Genomic DNA, 22,198 nt, shown 5'->3' on the forward strand with positions numbered 1-22,198 from the left:
TGGGTGTGGCTGGGTGGGCCAGGGCCTGGAAAAGAGGTGGAGCAGGTAAATAAGATTGGAATGTCAAATCTATTCAAAACTGACAAGATTACCATGAGCAGTAAACAACAATTAGCAAAACAATTAGGTCTTTGTGTGCCCATACATCATTCCCACCACACCCTTTGTTTAAAGATTTCTTCATTCTTTATTAATTGATCACACTGATAGGTCAAAGAGTCAAAGGGATCACACAAACAAGACTAGTGTCTGCTAATACTAACTGATAGAATCAAAAAGGGAGAGAACGATCCAACATGGGAAGCAGGAGACACAGCAGACTCATAGAATGGCAGATGTCCTAAATAGCACTCTGGCCTCAGAATCAGCCCTTAAGGCATTTGGATCTGGCTGAAGAGCCCATGAGAGTATTTTAGTCATGGAAAGCCAAGACACTCTGGAAAAAAAAAAAGAAGACCTAAATGAAAGATCTCAGCGAGTGAGATCCCTGTGGAAAGAATAGGGCCATCAAAGAAGGAGGTATCTTTCTCTGAAGGGAGGAGAGAACTTCCACTTTTTAAAAAAATCTTTTTTTATTTTTATTTTTTCAATTTTTGACTGGCAGAGTGGACAGTAGAGGGAGACAGAGAAAGGTCTTCCTTTTTGCCATTGGTTCACCCTCCAATGGTAGCCATGGTAGGCTCGCTGTGGCCGGCGTACCGCACTGATCCGATGGCAGCAGCCAGGTACTTATCCTGGTCTCCCATGGGGTGCAGGGCCCAAGCACTTGGGCCATCCTCCACTGCCCTCCCGGGCCACAGCAGAGAGCTGGACTGGAAGAGGAGCAACAGGGACTAGAACCCAGTGCCTATATGGGATGCCAGTGCTACAGGTGGAGGAGTAACCTAGTGAGCCACAGCGCTGGCCCCTTGATTTATTCTTAAATATTGATGTTTAATGCTAATATAAGTGGAAAAGCCTTTTAAAAATATTTTTCAGATGCTTGTGATAACAATAATACAAAACTCAGTTTATTTATTGGCCTGTATTTGGGTACTTTGCTACATTCACTTAGGTTACTAAATGATGGACATTTTCGTGTGAACAAAATCAGGACTTCCATAAATAATCCCATAATATGTGATATTTTCCTTCCTTGTTTCACTGGTTAAGGGACAGTCCAGAAACTTTTAACATTTTTGTTGTACTTGTTTTGTAGAAACTTTTTCACATCAAGGTGCTTTTATATTTCTAGTTCATTAAATGCCTTTTTCAGGAATGAGTGCTCATATTCACTTAATTTAATATATATACCGAGATGTAACATTGTTATATTCTCTCAGTGTAATTAATTGATCTTTGAACTTTAACCCAATAATCTTCAATTTTGAAAATGAACACCACTTGTTTACAATGTATTGTTTTCTTTAAATTTGATTTGCAAGTATTATGCTTTGGATTATTTGAATGCACTTGTAAAGTTTTGTCTTCAGCGAAGTCCTTAATTCATTAGCCAAAATGGGTAATATTCCCTCTTTTTCTGTGTTCTGGGGGACTGTATAATTTCTTTAGTATCTGGTAGAATTCATCCATGAAGCCATCTGAGTCTGACACTTTGACTGACTTGTTTATCTTTAACTGTATCAGTGGTGCAACTAATTGCATATATCTCTTCTATTTATTGCAGTGTTTAGACATCCACCAACTGTTGAAACATTTTCAGAGACACCAGAAGGGCTGAATAGTTAAGTCGGAGTCTGAGAACTCTTCACTAAAAATGGCTTTAGATCTTAGAACTTCCTTGAAAAGGAAACCATCCAGGAATGATCTTAATCCAGACAACCCAGAGTTGACAACAACCCAAGAATCTACTCCTCAGACAGGAGAGACCTCTGAGGGCTTGAGCATAGTCGACACATTTCGGTACAACAGTAACTCAAGTCCAAGGCAGGAGCTGCAAAGACTCTTTGAGTCTTTTTGCTCGTGGCTGCAGCCCGAAAAGCACAGCAAGGAAGAAATTATCTCTCAACTGGTTTTTGAGCAATTTATGATGAGTGGCCACCCCAGGGACAAGCCCATGTTGAAGAAGAAATGGGAAGCAAGAGGCAGAAACCTGGAGAAACTAATGGAAGACCTAAATGACGACTGCACGAAGCCACCAGTCTTAGTAAGTCAAGGGCTCTGAGCCCTGGGGGAGGGGACAGGGAGGCGAGAGTCAGGTGGAGCCACCTGGAAGTAGAGACAGTTATGGTAGACCCCCTTATTAGTCAGAGTACTCTCCCACCACTCTTCTTCACCAAGGAGAATTTCCACGGGTTTAAGGAAGCAAGAAAAAAAAAAGCAAAAAGGTCTGTATTTGTTCTGTAGGACATATAGGAGCCAAACATGGAGCTAATTTTGTTTGGTACAGTGGCAAGGGACTCTGAGAAATTAATATTTGAGCTAAGAACTCAAGGATGAAGAAAAGCCTTAAAAACTGGTTATTTTCCTCAAAAAGGCTTATTGTGATTTTTATCTGGAAAGATATTAAATCACAGTGAATCATCATTCTTTTTTAAGGTGTTTTTAAAAGATTTATTTATTAGAAAGGCAGAGAGAGAGAGCAAGAGAGAGTGAGTGAGCGAGCAACAGTTTCTATCTGCTAGTTCACTCCCTAAATGGCCACAAAGGTAGAGATGGGCCAGGCTGAAGCCAGGAGCCAAGAGCTTCTTCCTTGTCTTCCACATGGGTGCAGGGACCCAAGGACTTGGGCCATCTTCTGCTGTTTTCACAGGCACGCTAGCAGGGACTCAAACTGGCACCCACATGGGATGCTGGCACTGCAGGTGGAGGCTTAATTTAGACCACAGTGCCAACCCCGAATACTCATTCTTGTATCTCATACTTTAAAACCACTAAAATTCACTCGTAACTTCCAAGCCAATACCCAAAGCATGTTGTCATCTGCAAACTTGTGTAGCATGGCAAAAAGAAATTTTTTTTGAGTCATCTGCTGAGCACATTCCAGATGGTGGTGAACAAGTCTACATTCTGTTTCAGCTCTCAATTATTTCATGCATTTTCACACTTGTGCTTTTTGTTGGTAATTTAAAATAATGTGTGTGCAGTGCTTAAGTGCTGTTACTACTATTCCTAAAAGCAAGAAGATAGTATATCTTGTGACTCAATTCATATATTAGATAGTCTTCCTTTAGGCATGAGTTATCAATGCTTTTGGCCATTAGTACAGTGTTAGTTAATCGAGAAAACCTATATTAAATATTCATAAACACTTTCGATATATACGCACGTAAAGTTAAGCCGTTGGAGAAAATACTGAGGCCACAAGCTCCCAGGATACTAACACTGTATTTTCCTAGAAGCAGTGATTCAGTACTTGCAAACTCAGTGTCCACAGTGACTGTAGAACATAGCAATAAGTTGGCAATAACAAGAATAACGCCATCAGACACGCTGGCAAGACAAGGAGATGAGCTCGAGTTGAGGGTCTTGTGAAATCCTGCCGAGGGCTGGACTCCCAGAAGGCCTCTTGTCCTACAACAGCTGCAGACTCAATGGTGATCTGACTTTGTTTACAGGTCCATGTCTACATGCAGGGACAGGAAGCCCTTTTTTCAGAGAATATGCCTCTAAAAGACGTCATCTTTTACCTGAAGAGACAGCTGTCAGCAGGAACCCCAACAGGAGACAACATGAGGACACCCTTATGTACTGGCCATGGCACTTCCATGGCAACAGCACAAGGTGAGTGAGGGGAATCTGCACGCCACAGAAGTGTTCCAGTGAGCCCTTTCCTGCGTGCAGCTTCATTGAGTGATTTCTCTGTTTTTGCAGATGAAGAAGATGGCTGCAACGCTTCTTCAAAAACTACTCAAGGAAATGACACTCTTACTGAACAGAGCGATCAAATCGTTTCCCTAGTCATTATCCAGGGTGAGGACAGTCCCAGCAGTTCTGAAGAGGGACGTGTTTCTCTCAGTAACACACACAGTTCTAGACGTGCAGAGCAAGGCATCCCGGGGTCCCAGGAAGGATGCCTAGAGGGGCCCTCTGAGCAACACGGCCCCATGGAGGTGAGGACAGGGCCCTTACCCAGTCCAGATGCGTCCTCACCTGAGCCTGCCCCTACCAATCAGAGTAGTGAGGGAAACTCCACAAGTGGGGGACATCAAGAAAGGTCCCACAACGCCTCAAAATCATATGAATGTGAGGAGTGCTCCAAGGTCTTTAGGTATTCCAGCCACTTGATAGCTCACCAGAGAAGACACAAAAATGAGAGGCCATTCGTTTGTGCCGAGTGTCACAAAGGTTTCTTCCAGACTTCAGACCTGCGTGTGCATCAGGTGATTCACCAAAGAGAGAAGCCTTTTGTATGCAGCACTTGTGAAAAGCCGTTCAGCCACAGAACCAACCTGAAGGCTCATGAAAGAATTCACACAGGCGAGAAGCCCTACACGTGTTCCTTGTGCCACCAAAGCTATCGCCAGTCATCCACATACCACCGCCACCTGAGGATGCACCAAAGGACTGCCCTCCAAAATGCTCGCTCCACTCCAGAAGCCTCCTCAGCTCTTCCCTGATGGAATGTGTGTGTTTCCATACTATTTAGAATCTATTTAGAAGACACTGGGAAAACGATATAGAAGATTCTATGAGAACTCAGAAAGTCTCTGGAGCTTGCTCCGGCTCTTCTCGGTGTCTGCACTTAGACGCAGGTGTTAGAAGTGAGTCGGGGAGGCGAGCATTGTTGCCAGAGCTGAGACCGGGCGGCCAGAGCCCGCAGGGATGAACTTCCAGTTGCTCCAGTCCTTTGGGCGGAACTATCCAGAGGCAGCTGATGGAACGTTGGATTGTATCAGCATGGCCCTGACGTGCACCTTTAACAGTGGGGCACACAGCTCGCAGTTGGCTGTAACAATGGCCACATTGGCACCTGGGCTTTCTTGATGAGAGGGATTGGTAAAATAATTAGTGCACAATCCATCCTGGCTGTTCTTTTACTGGAGCTGAGAGGTCATAAGCTCGTCAGTGCTTTCACCCATCATGTATCACAGTGGGATGTTCTTTCAGGCTACTGCAACCAGAGGTGTCAAATCCCTTCGCCCATCTTAAAAGTCCAGTGTCATCCACAAGATCAGAACAAGGTTCTCATGTGTCCCATGAAATATGCTCCTGTCGTGTTGACCCTTTCAGATTCCAAACATGTCGTTCCGCCAGTAGATGATGACTCCGACTTGAACGTGGTGGCACCTCTTGATAGGCAAGGAGAGTATATCTGTCCAGGAAATGCAGAAGGCAAGATGTTGCTCTTAAAAGCAGATTATCAAGATCTTGTTGCTTCCTTCAGAATAACCACTGGAACAAGCAGTCCCACAGTCATAAGGTCAATTGAGTTTGCCCGGAAGGGGAGTTGCTTTTTAGTTAACACAGTAGATCGAATGATCAGAGTTGATTATGACAAAGAAATCATAACCTGTGGGAGAGATGGGGAGCCTGAGCCCACACAGAAACTGCAGGACTTGGTGAACACAACCCCCTGGAAGAAGTGTTGTTTCTCAGTGGATGGGGAATACACTGTGGTGGGTTCTGCCTGGCAGCATGCCCTGTACATCTGGGAGAAGATCGGCACCCTGGTGAGGATTCTCCATGGGAGGAGAGGAGAACTTCTCTTGGATGTGGCTTGGCATCCCATTTGACCCATCATAGCATCCATTTCTGGTGGAGTGGTATCTATCTGGACACAAAATCAAGTCGAAATTGGAGTGCATTTGCACCAGATTTCAAGGAGTCGGATGAAAATGTCAAGTATGAGGAGAGGGAATCGGAGTTTGATATTGAAGATGAAGACAAGAGTGAACCTGAACAGACGGGCTGACGCTGCAGAAGATGAGGACATAGATGTCACCAGTGTGGACCCCATTGCTGCCTTCTGTAGCAGTGATGAAGATGCTTGAATGAAGACGTGAATTATGGAAGAATATACGTCCCCACCTTCCTTTTTAAGTGTTAAGTCCAAATTGGCTCTCAGGAATGAGGATTTGTGAAGATATCAAATAGGGGATTTTGTCTCGTTTAAATCTTAAAGCGTAGTGTATTACTAGAGTAGAGACGCCTGTATTTTGCTCATCCAACTGTGTTGTGCCCAGGATCCTTTTGCCCTGTCATTTTCTATCTCCTGTTTGCTTTCTCTCCTCAATGCAGAAATGTCCTCAATGTGACTTGTCTGTATCTGAAGTTTTTTAGCCTAAGAGAACTTGTGTTGCATATTCTTCTTCATTTTTAACTTACTTTCTCCTCGGGTACTTCCTGCATTTCCATACTGGGTACAAAGGATGGGCAGAAAAGAAAAATGCTTGAAATGTTAAAGTTTTTGAAAAGTGGAGATAGGCCGGTGCCGTGGCTTAAAAGGCAAATCTTGCCTTGTGGCACCGGCACACCGGGTTCTAGTCCCGGTTGGGGTGCCGGATTGTATCCCGGTTGCCCCTCTTCCAGGCCAGCTCTCTGCTATGGCCCGGGAAGGCAGTGGAGGATGGCCCAAGTCCTTGGGAGACCAGGAGAAGCACCTGCATGGGAGACCAGGAGAAGCACCTGGCTCCTGGCTTCAGATCAGCGCGATGCGCCGGCCATAGCGGCCATTGGAGGGTGAACCAACGTCAAAAAGGAAGACCTTTCTCTCTGTGTCTTTCTCACTATCCACTCTGCCTGTCAAAAAAAAAAAGTGGAGATAAAGGAAGCAGCCACTCCCTACTTCTAAAAACCCTATTCTCCAAAAGATGGGCAGTAAGAGATGCAGAGTTTTTCCTTGTTAACTGCATGTTTTCTGCCTTTATCGGTTCATCCTCATTAATCATGGCTTTTGAAGATAGCTAATTTTACACATCTCTAGCAGAGAATCATCAGTAGCTGATATTACTTTTGCTGTGCTGTCTTCCAGAGATGGAAACAAACAGAGGTATTTCTCAGCAAACTTATTTTTATTGCAGAAGGGGAGTCTATGCAGGGACTAAAGTAAAGCCATCCCAAACCAAAGCAGCAGCAGCAGAGTTCACATCCAAGATCGAGGCACCTGTGGAAATCTGTCTCTACCTGTCATTGCATGTCCACTTCCCGCATCCATGCCCTCTTTTTCTCGCTGTGTTCAGTCACTTCCTTTCTGTGAAAGGTTCTTTAGCTTCCTGTCCTCCTTTGCTGTTCTTTATAGAAAAAATAGCAGATTGGAGGGATGTGTATATTAGGTGTTTGGAATTTGCTGAAAATCAGAGTCAGGAAGCCAGGACTAGAAAATGCATCCACTGGAGTGAGGGAGACATTAAATCCTGTGCCAACTGGGAATCCCTGTCCTTTGGTGGATGCTGCTGTAGGTAGCCAAACATGTTGATTGCCTTGTAGACTTTAGGATAGAAATCAAAGAACATATCAGTAGGAGCCTCTTTGTCCCACCCCATCTTTTAGAGCCAGTATATTCAGTAATTGGAGAAAGAGCACTCCTTCAGTCGAAAAATGTCTGAGTTTTCAGTTGCCACTACTTTTGACTGAGCATTTTGTGAATTTCCAACATTCATTTTTTTTTTGACAGGCAGAGTTAGACAGTGAGAGAGACAGAGAGAAAGGTTCACCCCCTAAATGGCCGCTATGGCCAGCGCTGCGCCGATCCGAAGCCAGGAGCCAGGCACTTCCTCTGGGACAGAATCTTTCACCACTGAACTTAGGTAAAATGTTTACATTATATTGTATGTATTGTACCTTTTTTGATTTTTTTTGTAGAAACTTACTAGAAGTCCAAAGAGGATCCCTTCTATTTCTACTCTTAAAAATGTGAAAAATAGATGCAATTACATCACATTATTTTATTAATTTGATTGATTTGCAAGGTGTCCAGCACACAACAAATCTTCCCAGGTAGACAAATCAATTAATTCACAAGCTGTTATTGGGATTCCATTCCCAGGCAAGGTTTTCGGGTCCCGGAATAGCAACCAATGATCCAAAGAGTGGCATTAACCAGGTAATGAAAGGATTTCATAGAGAGGAAATGAGGGGGGTGGGGTCTCTGGACCCTTGTGAGGATTGTTTGATGGATGTGGTTTAAATGTGATCCCAGCCAAGACCGGGAGAAAGGCCACAAGCTTTTATTGGGATTCCACTCCTGGGCAAGGTTCCCCAGTCCCAACAGAGCCGGGGCCAGGGAAGTCACATGTCAGAGGTTGGGAGGGATCCTTTTATAGATACAGGGCATGGGGGTTAAAGGTCGAGGCAGGTCTGATCCTCATTGGTCGACCTTTAGGCACCTGTGGGGACCTTGACAAGGACTTTTCTTCCCGGGAAGTGCGGGTAGGGACTCTCCATTCCTGGAAGTATAGGCCTTTTCTCCTTGAGGATCCCAAAGCTACCAATTTTATGATAGATCTTATTTTCTAAGAAGAGAAGCACATCAATTAATTTTTATATTTTGAAAATTTCATTTCAATTTACAGAAAAAATGCAATAGAAACAATACACATGTAAATATTCAATTTAGCATTTCTAATCTTTTTATCCATTTACTTTATCATTCTTTACCTCTATTTTCTTCACATATATATATATATAACATATACATAAAACATAATTGTATATAAACAATTTGAGTGGAGTTTAGAAATGCAGCTGTGCATATTTAAATGCATAATTTCTAACAGAGATGTTTTCTTATATAATCACAGTCCTACTATAAAGACCAGGAATTTCAATATTTGCACAATACTATTACTAAACAGCATATTATAATGCACTACCACAATCTGTCCCAATAGTATCTTTCAATATTTCCCTTGTGCAGATCCAAGGCAAATTCATATATTACACTCAGTTTCCATGTCTCTTTAGATTCTTTAACAAAGTAACTCCTAAGCTTTTACAGAATTCCTTGAAATTATCATTTTTTTAAGATTGTGGCCAATTTTTTTTGTAAAATTTCCATGTTGCCAAAAGATTAAACTTTTGAATATTTTTTTCAGGGAAGCCACAGGAGGGATATCCCATCTTCCTTGGGGCATTGTCTTTAGGTAGCACAGGATGCTCTAGTTTTTTCAGTATTGGGTATGTTAGTTTTTATTATTTTAATGTTGTCAGATGTCCTGTCTTTAAACCTAATATTTTTCTTTTATAGTTAGTTAACACTCAGGAGATATTCTAAGTTATTAAATATATTGTCTTTTACTCACAGTTTTAGGAACCACGGATGATTTGCTAACTCGTTGTGTTCTTATTAGGTGACATTGCACTGTGGGGTAGACTTCCTATCCCCATTATTCCTCCTTTCTTTTTTTTCTTGCTTTCACTCATGTATCCGTATCAACAAGGATTCACAGATTCTAAAACTTCTCATTGGGTTATAATCTGGAGTTCTGAATTTGTCATTATTTACTCTGATGTAGTATCAGAATAAAGCTTCTTCAATCTGGTTTCCTTTTCCTGTGGTCCTGTTACCATGTCAACATTGTCTCCTGGGAACTTCTTTCTGACACAACAAGGCACTCCAGAATCCTTTCCTTGAACAAGAATAAGCCGTTTCACAAACAAGTTTTGCTTCCTTTTGTTCCAAGCATTAGATGGGCATTGGCTACTGGTATGCCAGTGCTTCAAGGCCATGTCAGAACACAGTGAAATTTAGTCATAAGTGATATCCATGCCATAATATTAGGCAAAGCAATCAACCAGACTCTAGTGTAAGCAACATTTGCATTCAGGGAAATGAACAAACTTTATTTATACTAGAAGAGTTTGGCAAATACTCTTTAATGTAAATTTTTTAAAAATTTTTTTGATAGGCAGAGTGGACAGTGAGAGAGAGAGATAGAGAGAAAGGTCTTCCTTTTTGCCGTTGGTTCACCCTCCAAAGGCCGCCGCAGTAGGCACGCTGCTGCTGGCGCACCACGCTGATCCGAAGCCAGGAGCCAGGTGCTTCTCCTGGTCTCCCATGAGGTGCAGAGCCCAAGCACTTGGGCCATCCTCCACTGCACTCCCGGGCCACAGCAGAGAGCTGGCCTGGAAGAGGGGCAACCGGGACAGGATCGGTGCCCCGACCGGGACTAGAACCCAGTGTGCTGGCACCGCAAGGCAGAGGATTAGCCTATTGAGCCGCGGCGCCGGCCGTAATGTAAAATTTAAAATGTAACCTACATGCTGCAAAAGAGCTAGAAGAACTCCATGACTCCATGATGCCATACATTCCCACTTGTCCTTTTCCAGGAGATTTCCCCATAAGGTGACAACTACTGTTCTGCTAGCTTAAATCACAGTTTTGGCTTTTGGCTTGTTCTATAAGCTCATAGGAAAGTATAATCTGTCTCCTTTGTAATCCCTAATTTACAAGGGATTGAGTGATGGCACCATGAAATTAACATGACTGAAAGCGCTTGTTGCTGAGATTTGCTGAGAGCAGGGAAACAGCACCACATAGGAAGCATGAGACTTTGCTTAGGAGGCAGAAGCAGGAGGAGGGGAGGGCTAGACCAACATATTTGTATGCCCTCTGGCAGGCTTTGGGTTGTAGGGATGACCTCTTGTCTGGTAATTGGTGCTGGCATGGCTGAGGTGCAGCAGAAATGCTGCTTTGATGTGCAAGATTTGGTAACGAGATGGGTGGGGTCACAGTCCTGGATCTGGGGTCTTCACATGAAAGGCGGACTCTAGAGAAGCTCCCAGCACTCCTTGGAATTAGTTAGCTATGGGTGGTCACCAGCTTTCTAAAATGCTAAACATCATCACATGCAGAAAACAAGAATCATCAGAGCTGTTTGATGTCTGGCTTTTCTTATTCCTGATGTTAATCAAGATGATGTGTCAATAATTCATACCTTTTATCAATTAATAGTTTCTACTTTATAGATTTACGTATTATTGAAAGGCAGAGTTATGGGTGGGGTGGAGATGTGAGAGAGGAAGAGAGAGAGACAGACTGGGTGACATAATGATGTGGTGGAGCAACCATTATATAGCTAAGATGTTAACTCCCTAACAGTGTCCTCAGATGAGCCATGTCTCAGTGAGGCAACCGTCTTTTACCCAATCTTTCTCTAGTTGTCCTTCTTTGTCACTCTTTGTAGAGCTGTGTATTATAAATTTCCCAGGGCTTGGATAGCTGTCATCACTAGGGAATGTGCTGTCTGTTGTCTTGGCCACTTCCTGGAGGAAAGGAGTTTCATTTGTTCTCTGGGACCCTCTCCCATCTATTCCCTACTCTAACCACTAAAGGAGCTCTTTGGAGATGTTCAGGTCCATGATAAAAGTCCTTTGTCCCTGTAGTCCCGTAATACTTCAGTGACCAAGTCAGAACCGTTCCTTCCCTGTTGGCATTAACATTGTCAAGATTTCAAGCAATATCTAAACAGCAGCACAGTGCTTCAGAAGACCATGTCAACAGCTCTTAGGTTAGCTTTCCAAGCTAGTGTAAATTGAACGGGTAGGGGGACAATAAGCCCAGTGGCTACAGCTTATTTACATAAATATCAAAATCATGCCAAGTCCTACATTATGTCACAGAAGCCAGAAGAAGGTGGAATGGGTGGTGTGTTGATCTACTGGGGTGAAACCACTGATAATCTGGAAAATCTTTTTAAAAATCTGAACAGTAATACCTGACAGAAGCATCCTGATGTAGTAGAGCATTTGGTTGATGTTTGGAAAATAATGGCCCTCTCTAAGATGGTCAGGAGAATGGTAGATATATTACGATGAAAAAGTTTTCAACACCATTGCAAACAGTTATGACAGAAACATGCAACAACATGATGGAATCCTTCATTTATTGTACAAAAGAAGATTCAAGCAAAGCCCATAAGATATGATTATATGTATATAAAGATATGAGAGGAACATTTTAATTCTATGTCAGGGATTTATACATCATAGTGAAAAATATCAGGAAAAGCCCAAAATAGAGTACTGGAGTCTTGCGTCTTTGGAAACTGTAAGATATAGAGCTGTCCGGCCAGTTTGTGATAATAATAGTTTTACATCTGGTGTCTCCCAGGAAGCCTGCAATCCAACAGTTGCCATTGTCTGATTGATCTTTTTGACAAAATAAGTAAAGTGTTGGTTGAGGCAAGTTGATTAAGAATCAAGTCTGTGGGTCTGCTTTGGGTCCAAGGACTGCATCATATTGAGACAACTGTGAAAAATCTGAATCCTCACTTAATGTAGAAGAAAGAATTCACACGTTTCATTGATGTTAATTTCATAGGAAACTAAACTTAATTTGCCTAACTTTATCTATTACTTTTTAATCATAATCAAATTTCTGTTTTGCCTATTACAATATATAAAGCCCCAGGATGCCCACAGGTGTGTAACAGCAGCATCCCCTCCTGTGTCCAGGCTGCACCACATCACCCTATGCTGTTCTCAGAAAAGTGGATGTGAGAGTTGAAAATCCTGCTCAGACAGGTAGATCTTGAATTACACCATGAAAACCTAGCGCTGTGTGTTGGACTGTAAAGGAGGTCTAGGTAAAATGTACATGAATGCCTGAGTTAGGCTCAATAGACCAGAACAAACCACAATGGAGTTCCGGAGAAGTAGCATGTTAACAGACTTAAATCTTTTGAAAAAGAAAAGGAAAATCCCCAAACAGGCCAATTTTTCAAAACAAAGCAAAACAAAAAACGATATTCACAACAACCAGTTGAAAGGGGCCCAGTCAGTCTGAACCAACACGATGAGTAAGTCCTCTCCGTTTACCCTTTGCAAGGTTAAATATGTTTAGTTATTCTTTTGAATAACAGCAAAATTAGATTAGTGTTATTTATATACATATATAACACATGAGTACGATTTTGGTTAAATTTTAAAATCTTTCTTTCTTTTTATCACCATGCTCAAACTCTTCTAGAAGATTTGACACTGGGTGGATGCTTGTGTGTGAATAGAGGGGGAAATGGGTCATTTTATGCCCTAGAGAGGACAGTACACTCATTCAGCATTAAGGAAAAAACATCTTGACCAGCAAGCCAGCCACAACTTAGAGACACGAGGGTCACGAGTGATGAGCACAACGGGACTGAGTGTTGGGAAACACAAAGCCACAAACACAGAGGTGTTCAATAGCCACTGTGCTGGAATCACACTTAGGGCCACATGGAGAGTCAACACGGAGGAGAGAGAGTAAAATAAGACAAAGGAGCTCACCAGGACTAGGATGGTACACGTGGCCCTGGCCTCATGAGAAGGTTGGTGGGATTGGCTCTTGCTATGAACGTGTTGGACTCGTTGCTTATGTCTGTACAGGACAAAGACCATGGAGCCACTGGCCCAGACCATGAGACCCAAAAGTATATAGTCAACAAAAAATATCATGCCTGCAATCAGTGAGCTTGAAAGTTTGTCTGTAGTGGTCTTATAACAAGAAAATTTAGGCATGTTTTCCAGGCTCCTATTTTTGTGATTCATTGGGCCCTTCACCCTGATAGCAACATGAATATTTACCAGGAGATTCAGGATCCAGCAGAAGGAGCAGCAGAGGCCAACGCAGCTTGGAATTCTAATTCTGAGCTCCCGCCACCGAGAACTTCTGGAGCAAATATTAACAGCCTGGAAGCCACTGAGGAGGCAGGTGGTGCTAAGGGAAACTCCTCTGCTCACTCGGTGTAAATAGTAGATGAGCTTACATCCTGTACCGTCTAGGAAATATTCTAACCCAAAAGCTGCCATTTCCTGAGGGATCCCTTTGGAGACAAGAGCTAAGCAGTTTGCTAAGACCAGCTGGTTGAGAATTTGGTCTGTGGGTCTGAGATTCTGTCCTGTAATTAAAGTGAAGGTATAAAAACAAAGAAGTGAAGCATTGCCCAGGATCCCAATTTTCATCTGAATGAGGAAGATAATCACCCAGTCTAAGTTAGTAGATACCATCACACAATACTTAAGGGATGATTTTTAAATTGAGGTCAGGAGAATCTGGAAAAGAAAGAAACAATATATTCCATTTTACTTCTAGAAATTTTCTTCAGTGCATAACTTATAAATATGCCCATATTAAAAAACAAACCATTTGTCACACATTGGAGTGCCAGTTCAGTCTATTTCCAATTTAGCTCCCTGTGAAGTGACCTGTAAAGCAGCAGCTAAAGCACTTGAGTTCTTTTTTTTTTTTTTAAATAAACACTACATAAAAACCAAATGCCCATATGGTGGTGTCAAGGTGATGATACTTCTGTCAAAAATCTTAAGTGTTGGAGCCGGTGTTGTAGCATAGTGAGTAAAGCTGCTGTCTACGGTGCTAGCATCCCATATGGGTGCCTGTTTGAGACCTGGCTGCTCCACTTCCAATCCAGCTCTCTGCTATGGCCTGGGAAAGCAGTTGAAAATGGCCCAAGTCCTTGGGCCCCTTTCACCCATGTGGGAGACCTGGAAGAAGCTCCTGGCTCTGGTTTCAGATTGGCTCAGCTCCAGCCACTGCAGCCAATTGGGGAGTGAACCAGTGGATGGAAGATCTTTCTCTCTCCCTCTCTCTCTGCCTCTACCTCTCTGTAACTCTGTCTTTAAAATAAATAAATAAATATTAAGAAAAAAATCTTTAGTGTTTCAGGCATCAAATTTAGGTTCCTTTAAGGGAGCAACAGATTGAGAAGCTACATATTCTGAAAAACTCATGTGTTTAAGGTTATTTCTTTTACTTTTATGGAAATCTTGCAAGGTTTATGTTTTATTACATTAACAATCCAAAGTAGAGGAGAAATTCACTTGTTTGAATTTATTGAGGGCAGAATGTTCTTGGAGTGTGGTAAGAAATCTGGGAAATGAGACAACACATTCTGGTTCTTAATATTTTATAAATGTGAGTTAGAGCAATGCTTATTAATTTAATGGCAACTATTTATTGAATTCTTACTTTGTAACAGGGCTTTGCTCTGTGTTGGAGATACAGCGATGAGTAAGACACAGTCTGTCCAGTAGATCATATCCTACTTAGGAAGCCAGCAGTGAAAGCACGCTCCTAATCCTAAAACATAAGTACTGAAGTAGATACACTGCTGAGTATTACAGCATCTTAGCTGTGATAGCCAGTGCTAAGATCCTGATTTCCTTGTGGTGAAGAGATGTCAGGGATCTGCCCAGTAGAAGATGAATACAAGTTTTCCAGATGTGTGAGCAGAAGGGCATTACAAACCAGTGAGTACAGAAGCATAGTCTAGGTTAGGGAAATACAAGGAGTTGATGTCTCAGGCGTTTTGCTTAGGTGTCTTTAATGGCATCCAGCCAAGTGTGCAGGGTAAAGTGAGAATTCGTTCCTTATTTACACACCTAACAGGAGTGTACTTTTTACTACTACATCTATGACACTGTTCACATCCTTTGCTCTGTTTTCCTCCATTACTAATGTTGATCTCATCGTCTCCTATCTGGACCATTGTGGTTGTCTTCTGAGTCATCTTGCTGTTTTCTTTTTTTTTTTATTTTTTAACTTTTATTTAATGAATATAAATTTCCAATGTACAGCTTATGGATTACAATGGCTTCCCCATTGTATTTTATTTATTTGAAAGACAGAGTTACAGGGAGATGTAGAGACAGACAGAGAGGTCTTCCATCTGCTGGTTCACTCCCCATATGGCTGCAATGTCTGGAGGTGTGCTGATCCAAAGCCAGGAGCCAGGAGCTTCTTCTAGGTCTCCCACGTGGGTGCAGGGGCCCAAGGACTTGGGCCATCTTCCACTGTTTTCCCAGGCCATAGTAGAGAGTTGAATTGGAAGAGGAGCAGCCAGGACTAGAACAAGCACCCATATGGGATACCAGAGCTTCAGGCCAGGGCTTTAACCCACTGTGCCACAGCACTAGCCCCATGAGTTCTTGACATTCACATGGAAGACTTGGACGGAGTTCCTAGCTCCTGACTTCACAAAGCCAGGATCAGCCTTGATGATGTAGCCATTTGGGGAGTCAACCATTGGATGGAAGATCTGTGTGTATGTGTGTGTGTGTTTGTCTTTCTCTGTCACTCCACTTTTCAAACAAATAATTTTTTAAAATCTTACCTTTTAATTTATCCATTTTTCCATGAACTCACATGAATGGTACTTTCTGGATCATCACATATTCAAGTCTTCAACCTGGAACAATTACAATATTGTTTTAAATGATAATTTAAAATACTCATAGAATGAAGGAGAAAATGAAACCAACATGAAGTAGACTCTGTAGAGACTTGGTGGTGTAACATTTCTGGAAGAATTGAAAGTTATAGAAGCAAAATTGTCACTTTTAGAATCAATGTCTTCATAGTCCTTGACCTGACTGTCGGGGGACAGTTTATCATTGTTACTTTTTACTGTGTATATCCTTTTTGTTTGGTTTTGTTTGTTTTTTCCCTCTGTTTTCTTTCTCTCTCTTTTCTTCATACTATATGCTGAACTCTCTATGTAACACAGAGTTAATCATATGTATTTTAAGGCAATTGGAAAAAGATTCCAGTTAAAAATAAGAGGAAGAATAAGAGATGGAGGACGTACTCTAAAACTGTAAAACAGTCTAGTTCTGCATACAGTCATACAGACTTAGCTCTAAGGGTACAGCCTAATAACTTTTCATGGGGCTCCAAACCCATAAAAATCAGTGCTAGAAGTGCCATCTTCATTGCTAAAATGATCATATTAAAGGTTAAAGGCAACATATAGATCAGTCTAAGTTTAAAAATGATCATATTATTAACATCAATTACTTGGTAAAAATAATAGAATTTAAAAGGAAGGAAAGTCCAATATGGGAAGCAGTCCACACAGCAGACTCCTAGAAAGACATTCACTCTAAATAACACTCTGACATCAGAATCAACCCTTAAGGCTTCCTGTTTGGGCTGAAAGGCCTGCAAGAGCATTTCAGGCATGGAAGGCCAAGACTCGGTGACAAAACAATATCCTACACGGAGGATCTCTGTGAGACTTCAGAGGAAAGAAAGAGGGTCATCAAAGAAGGATATATTCTTTGAAGGGAGGAGAGAACATCCACCTTGCTTATGGCCATGTCCAAATACCAATGGAGTCTATGGTCACAAAAGGCCTCCATAGCCTTGGCAGCCCTTGGCAAGAGCCTTGGATAATCACTGTCATAAATAAGAGTGTTAATCGTTAAAGAAACAACAGAAGTCACTGTGCACTTGATCCTCATGTAGGACCTCTGTCCCTAATGAATTGTAATATGAGAATTGACTGCAAATTTTCTCCCCAAACTGTATTCTATATGTTGTTTGTGTGCGTGGGTGCAAATTGTTGAAGTCTATGTTTAGACTATATGGAGTTGGTCCTCTGTATATAAAGCCAAACTAAAAATGAACCATAATGAAGAAGGAGATGGGAGAGTGAGAGGGAGGTAGGATGGGAGTTGGGGGAGGGTATAGGGGAAAGAACCACTATATTCCCAAAGTTGTATCTATAAAAAATGCAATCATTAAATCAAAACTAAAAAAAAGAGATTTATTTGTTGATTTGAAAGAGATAGATAGATAGATAGATAAATTAGATAGATAAATATTCCATCCTCTGGTTCACTCCCCAAATGGCCACAATTTCTAGGGCTGTGCCAGGCCAAAATCAAGAGCCAGGAACTTCATCTGGGTTTTTCCACATGGGTGCAGGGGCCCAAGCACTTGGGCCATCCTCCACTGTTATCCCAGGTCATTAGCAGGGAGCTGGATGGGAAGTGGAACAGCCGGGACTCGAACCAGTCCCCGTATGGGATGCTGGTGCTGCTGGAGCTGCGGGGCCCTGTACAGCACTGGCCCAGAAAGAATTTTTCAGCTACTTTAAAACTCAAGATTTTAATCAAATGTACCAAAATAAAGATTAAGGACAAAAATCTGACCAAATGATCTTCAGTTATTGTCATTATCATGTAGATAGTGAAAATACAGTTACAGTTTTAAAGCAGATATAATTATGTAATTATAATACTGCCCTTGGGAAATAAAGTTTTCAACAATAAGAGATTTAAATATGACTATAAAGTCATGAAGCTGCATAAAAATTATTCTGAAGGATCAGCACATTTTACAAAACTATTTTCAATAACTTTTTCAAGTTATTTTCAAGAACATTTATTTATTTAATTGAAGGTCAGAGTCACAGAGTGAGAGACAGAAAGAGAGAGAAAGAGAGAGAGAGAGAGAGAGAGAGAGAGAGATCTGTCATCTATTGGTTCACTCCCTAAATGGCTACAGCAGCTGGGACTGGGTCAGGCTGAAGCCAGGAACCCAGAGCTTCTTCCAGGTCTCCCACATGGGTAAAAGGGCCTAAGCACTTGGGCAATCTTTTGCTGCTTTTCCAGGCCATTAGTAGGGAGCTGGATTGGAAGTAGAGGAGCCAGGACACAAACTGGCACCCATATGGGATGCTGGCACTGCAGGTGATAACTACCCCTTACTCACAACGCCAGCCCTCCAAGTAGCATGTTTTGCAAGCCCATTTTTCTACCCTTTTTTCACATAAAGAGTTTATTATGAACACCAAAGAACACTCCTATGGTCTGGATTATCAGTTTTAAAAGCAAATTTATCACAAAAGAAAACAGAACTTATTTTAAAAAAGTAGCCTAATCTCAAGTCCAGGACAGAAAATGTGCAAGATGAGGTTGAAAAACAAACAAGATAACAAGAAATATTGCTGGGGTCATGTTTGAAGGAAATTGAAGGCAGTTTGAATGGATTGCCATGGAAAAATGAGACAAGCTAAAAACTTTAGAAATTAACTTAAACATATAATTTAAATTAGAAATTAATATGTCCCTAATGATATAAGAATAATAATCTGAAATTGGTTAACCTTGAACTCTTTTAAAGGAAAAAATCTAATGACTTATAAATAAGGAGAAAGGTAACAAACATTTATAAATTTTCCTGCACACGCTATTTTTCTGGATAACTAATGAGCTATTAATGTTTTTACACATATAAGAATTTAATCCAATGATTTAGAGTCCAGCATGCCTATAAAATAATTTTGACAAATCCTAATTCACTTAAAAATATGGTAAACAGAATAACAGAAAAGTTTTGATGAACAAATATTTAATACAACTAAAATATTTAACAAAAATTATATTAACAAAAGAAGCTATCATAACTATTTCAGTACCTATTTTAATCAGTTTAATAAAAAACAAAAATACTGGTATAAACAGGTATTCTAGGGAAAAAATCACGTGTTTGTGTCATTTATGAGAGCTTCTCTCTCACTTGCCCTTCTGGCATAGGTAATGCCCTATTCATTCCCCTTTCATAATTTGTACAAAAATACAAGATAAACATTAGATGCAATTTTATTTCACCATTAAATATATAATTTCCCATAATTCATATATGTTCAAATTGTTATTTTGAATCCTCTTAGAAATATTTTGCATCATTCTTATTTGTGAAAATAATAATAATAAATACAATTAATATTATAAAGTTCTTCCCATAGCCTAAGAATTTCCATATATTTCAGAATCCTGAATACAGAATATTATAGATGTCTGTTACCTTCTAATCATTTTAAGTTTTTTAAATTACTTATTTGAAAGGCAGAGTTATAGAAAGATAGACAGAGATCTTCCATCCACTGGCTCCCTCCCCAAATGGCCTCAACAGCTGAGGCTAGGACAGGCCAAAGTCAGGAGCCTGGAATTCCATCTGGGTCTCACATGTGGGTGCAGAGACCCAAACTCTTAAGGCTATCTTCCTCTGCTTCCCCAGGTGCATTAGCAGGGATCTAGATCCAAAGCAGAGCAGCTGCAACTCGAATTAGCACCCACATGAGATGCAGTGTCACAGGTGGTGCGTGAAACCACTGCGTCACAATATTGGTCCCAATCATTTGCAGTTTTACCAACTACTTCTAATTCATGTGGCAAATAATTGTAAGCACTCAACGTTTTTTGTTTTACAGAGCTCTGAAATGACAACACTTTAAAATAACAACTTTTGGGCCAGTATTTTGGCCCAGCAGGTTAAGCTGCCTATGACGCCGACATCCCATGTAAGCATGGGTTAGAGTTCTAGCTGCTCTACTTCCAATCCAGCTCCCTGCTAATGCTCCTGAGCAGGCACTGGAAGATGACTCAAATGCTTGGGCCTCTGCCACTCACATGGGAGACAGAAATGAAGTTCCAGCCTCCTGGCTTTGACCTGGCCCAGTCCTGGCCATTTTGGCCATTTAGAAAATGAACCACCAGATGGAAGATCTCTGTTTCTGTCTCTTCCTCTCTCTATAACTTTCTGCCTATCAAATAAATAGATTTTTTAAAAAAAAATTTATTTGACAGAGTTAGACAGTGAGAGAGAGAGAGAGAGAGAGACAGAGAGAAAGGTCTTCCTTCCGTTGGTTCACCCCCAAAATGGCCACTATGGCCGGAGCTATGCTGATCCGAAGCTAGGAGCCAGGTGCTTCCTCCTGGTCTCCCACGTGGGTGCAGGCGCCCAAGCACTTTGTCCATCCTCCGCTGCCTTTCCAGCCACAGCAGAGAGCTGGACTGGAAGAGGAGCAACCAGGACTAGAACTTGGCGCCCATATGGGAATGCCGGCGCTGCAGGCTGAGGATTAACCAAGTGAGCCACAGCACCGGCCCCAATAGATCTTTTTTTAAAAAGAAATGTTTTATTTGCAATCAGAATTCAGTTGTTTGCATTGCATTAAGTTATGTTATTAAAATTAAAAAAGTAAAGCTAGAATTAAGAATTTGGGGGAGAAACTGCTGTTGATAAACACTGGAACCTCCAGCTGGGAAGGGAGAAAGAGTGAACCACCCTCTAAGCCCGAGTGCTTTACGTGATGCAGGCACCTGTGAGTGTACTGTAGAAAGAGAATGGAGAGGATCAATGACTAAACTGGGCCGGCAGGCAAGTAAGGGAGATGAGGCTGTGTATTTGCAAATAAGCGTTGCTGAGTGATGGGAGTGATCACCCTCTGCACCCGGAGGAGGATGGGGGAAAGCAGAGAGCTTCAGGGGGCAGCCTCTGCTCCACAGTCACACACAGAAAGTACTCAAAACCTCCGTGGAAGACAGAATTTACACTTAAAAACAAGAAATAAGAAATCACATTTAGAATTAAAAATGACAGATCAGTGAAGCAAACTAAGTGGAAAAGGGTAAGTCAAAATATTTTAAAGATAAATAGTGAAATAAATTTAGATAATAAAGAGGTCAACTGACTTGGTGTGAAACTTAAATTTCCCATTATTAAGAAATCCACTGAGCCTGAGAAACCAAATCTTGTGATTCTGACTCCCCTCTGTCCATCATGGCTGCATTAATTCATCAAGAATGAAAGCTCGGCTTCTCCCTGCGCACAGTGGTTTATGAAGAAAGCACACCGCTGATTAGCATTTTACATGCCAGAATAACAAGCCCTCCTATTGGTGGTGAGTGGGCAGATGGGCAGCTCCGAACTTCATTTTTATGCTGAAGAGTCCCAAGGATTTCAGGTAGCAGGTAAGTCAGTGATTGCTAAATGAACTGGGACATCAAAGCACAGGTAAGATTCAGCTGCAGGCTAGGATGGGCCTTCCATCTTGAGACAGTCTGTGTCCCTGTGAACGCCTGCTGCTGAGAGCTGCAGGCTTTTAGCCACTGTTACTTCAACGAGACTTGAAACTTCTCCAAGAGAGAAGGGAACATACGGCTGCCTATTGAGGACAGACTTTGAAAGTCCTATTGTGGGCCAGTTAAGCACAACTAGCTCTCAGAGATGGAATAATCAAACGTTGGTGCCACTAGCTCCTACCAGGCACCAGTTGTCTGCTCAAGGGAGGGAGCTGATGAACATCTCATTGCCCTTCGTGTGCCTGTAGAGGAAACATGTTTAGTGTCAGTGGGTTTGTCAGATCGCAGGGAGAGATTTCAGCCCATGTGCAAGGCAGAGAGCTGACGCCAGGCGGGCCTGGTGGAGGCAGACACAGGCAGCCGTGGTTCTCTGACTCCCTCAAGCACCTCTCTTATGTGCCTGTTTGTGTTCATGTCCCAACTCAGGCCAGCAGAATTATTTTAAACACGTACTGTTCATGACTGGAATATGAGGGGGATTCTATTCCTTCTAAGAGCCTAGAGACATCATTTGAAAAGAGCAGCTACTTACCAAGCAAGATGCCCAGTGACTGCAAGGGCAGCGTGTGTGCAGTTCCAGAGAGGGAGCATCTGACAGCAAGATAAAGGTCCAGATTCCTTGAGCTCACCTCCTTGTGGGAGGTGATTATCCCATCACCTGTAATTGCAC

At 41.8% G+C, this 22,198-nt stretch overlaps 2 protein-coding genes and 1 pseudogene across 2 annotated transcripts; 2 read left to right on the forward strand and 1 right to left on the reverse strand.

The window, feature by feature from the left end:
• The first annotated feature begins 1,756 nt into the window (after positions 1–1,756).
• Positions 1,757–4,559, forward strand: LOC133748627 (zinc finger and SCAN domain-containing protein 4-like). The gene is given in 3 exon segments (XM_062177561.1): positions 1,757–2,146; positions 3,558–3,765; positions 3,856–4,559. Coding segments are annotated over 3 exon segments (1,302 nt in total).
• A 205-nt stretch (positions 4,560–4,764) lies between these two features.
• On the forward strand, positions 4,765–5,933 carry LOC133748628 (retinoblastoma-binding protein 5-like; annotated as a pseudogene).
• A 6,997-nt stretch (positions 5,934–12,930) lies between these two features.
• LOC133748629 (vomeronasal type-1 receptor 1-like) lies at positions 12,931–16,039 on the reverse strand. Its single transcript, XM_062177562.1, has 2 exons — positions 15,990–16,039; positions 12,931–13,911 (listed from the first exon to the last, which is right to left on the reverse strand). Exon 2 carries the CDS (start codon positions 13,864–13,866, stop codon positions 12,931–12,933), a length of 936 nt encoding a protein of 311 aa, XP_062033546.1. The 5' UTR covers positions 13,867–13,911; positions 15,990–16,039.
• Positions 16,040–22,198: the final 6,159 nt, after the last annotated feature.

Source organism: Lepus europaeus, chromosome 19 (assembly GCF_033115175.1).
Source record: "Lepus europaeus isolate LE1 chromosome 19, mLepTim1.pri, whole genome shotgun sequence".
NCBI classification, from domain to species: Eukaryota; Metazoa; Chordata; class Mammalia; order Lagomorpha; family Leporidae; genus Lepus; species Lepus europaeus.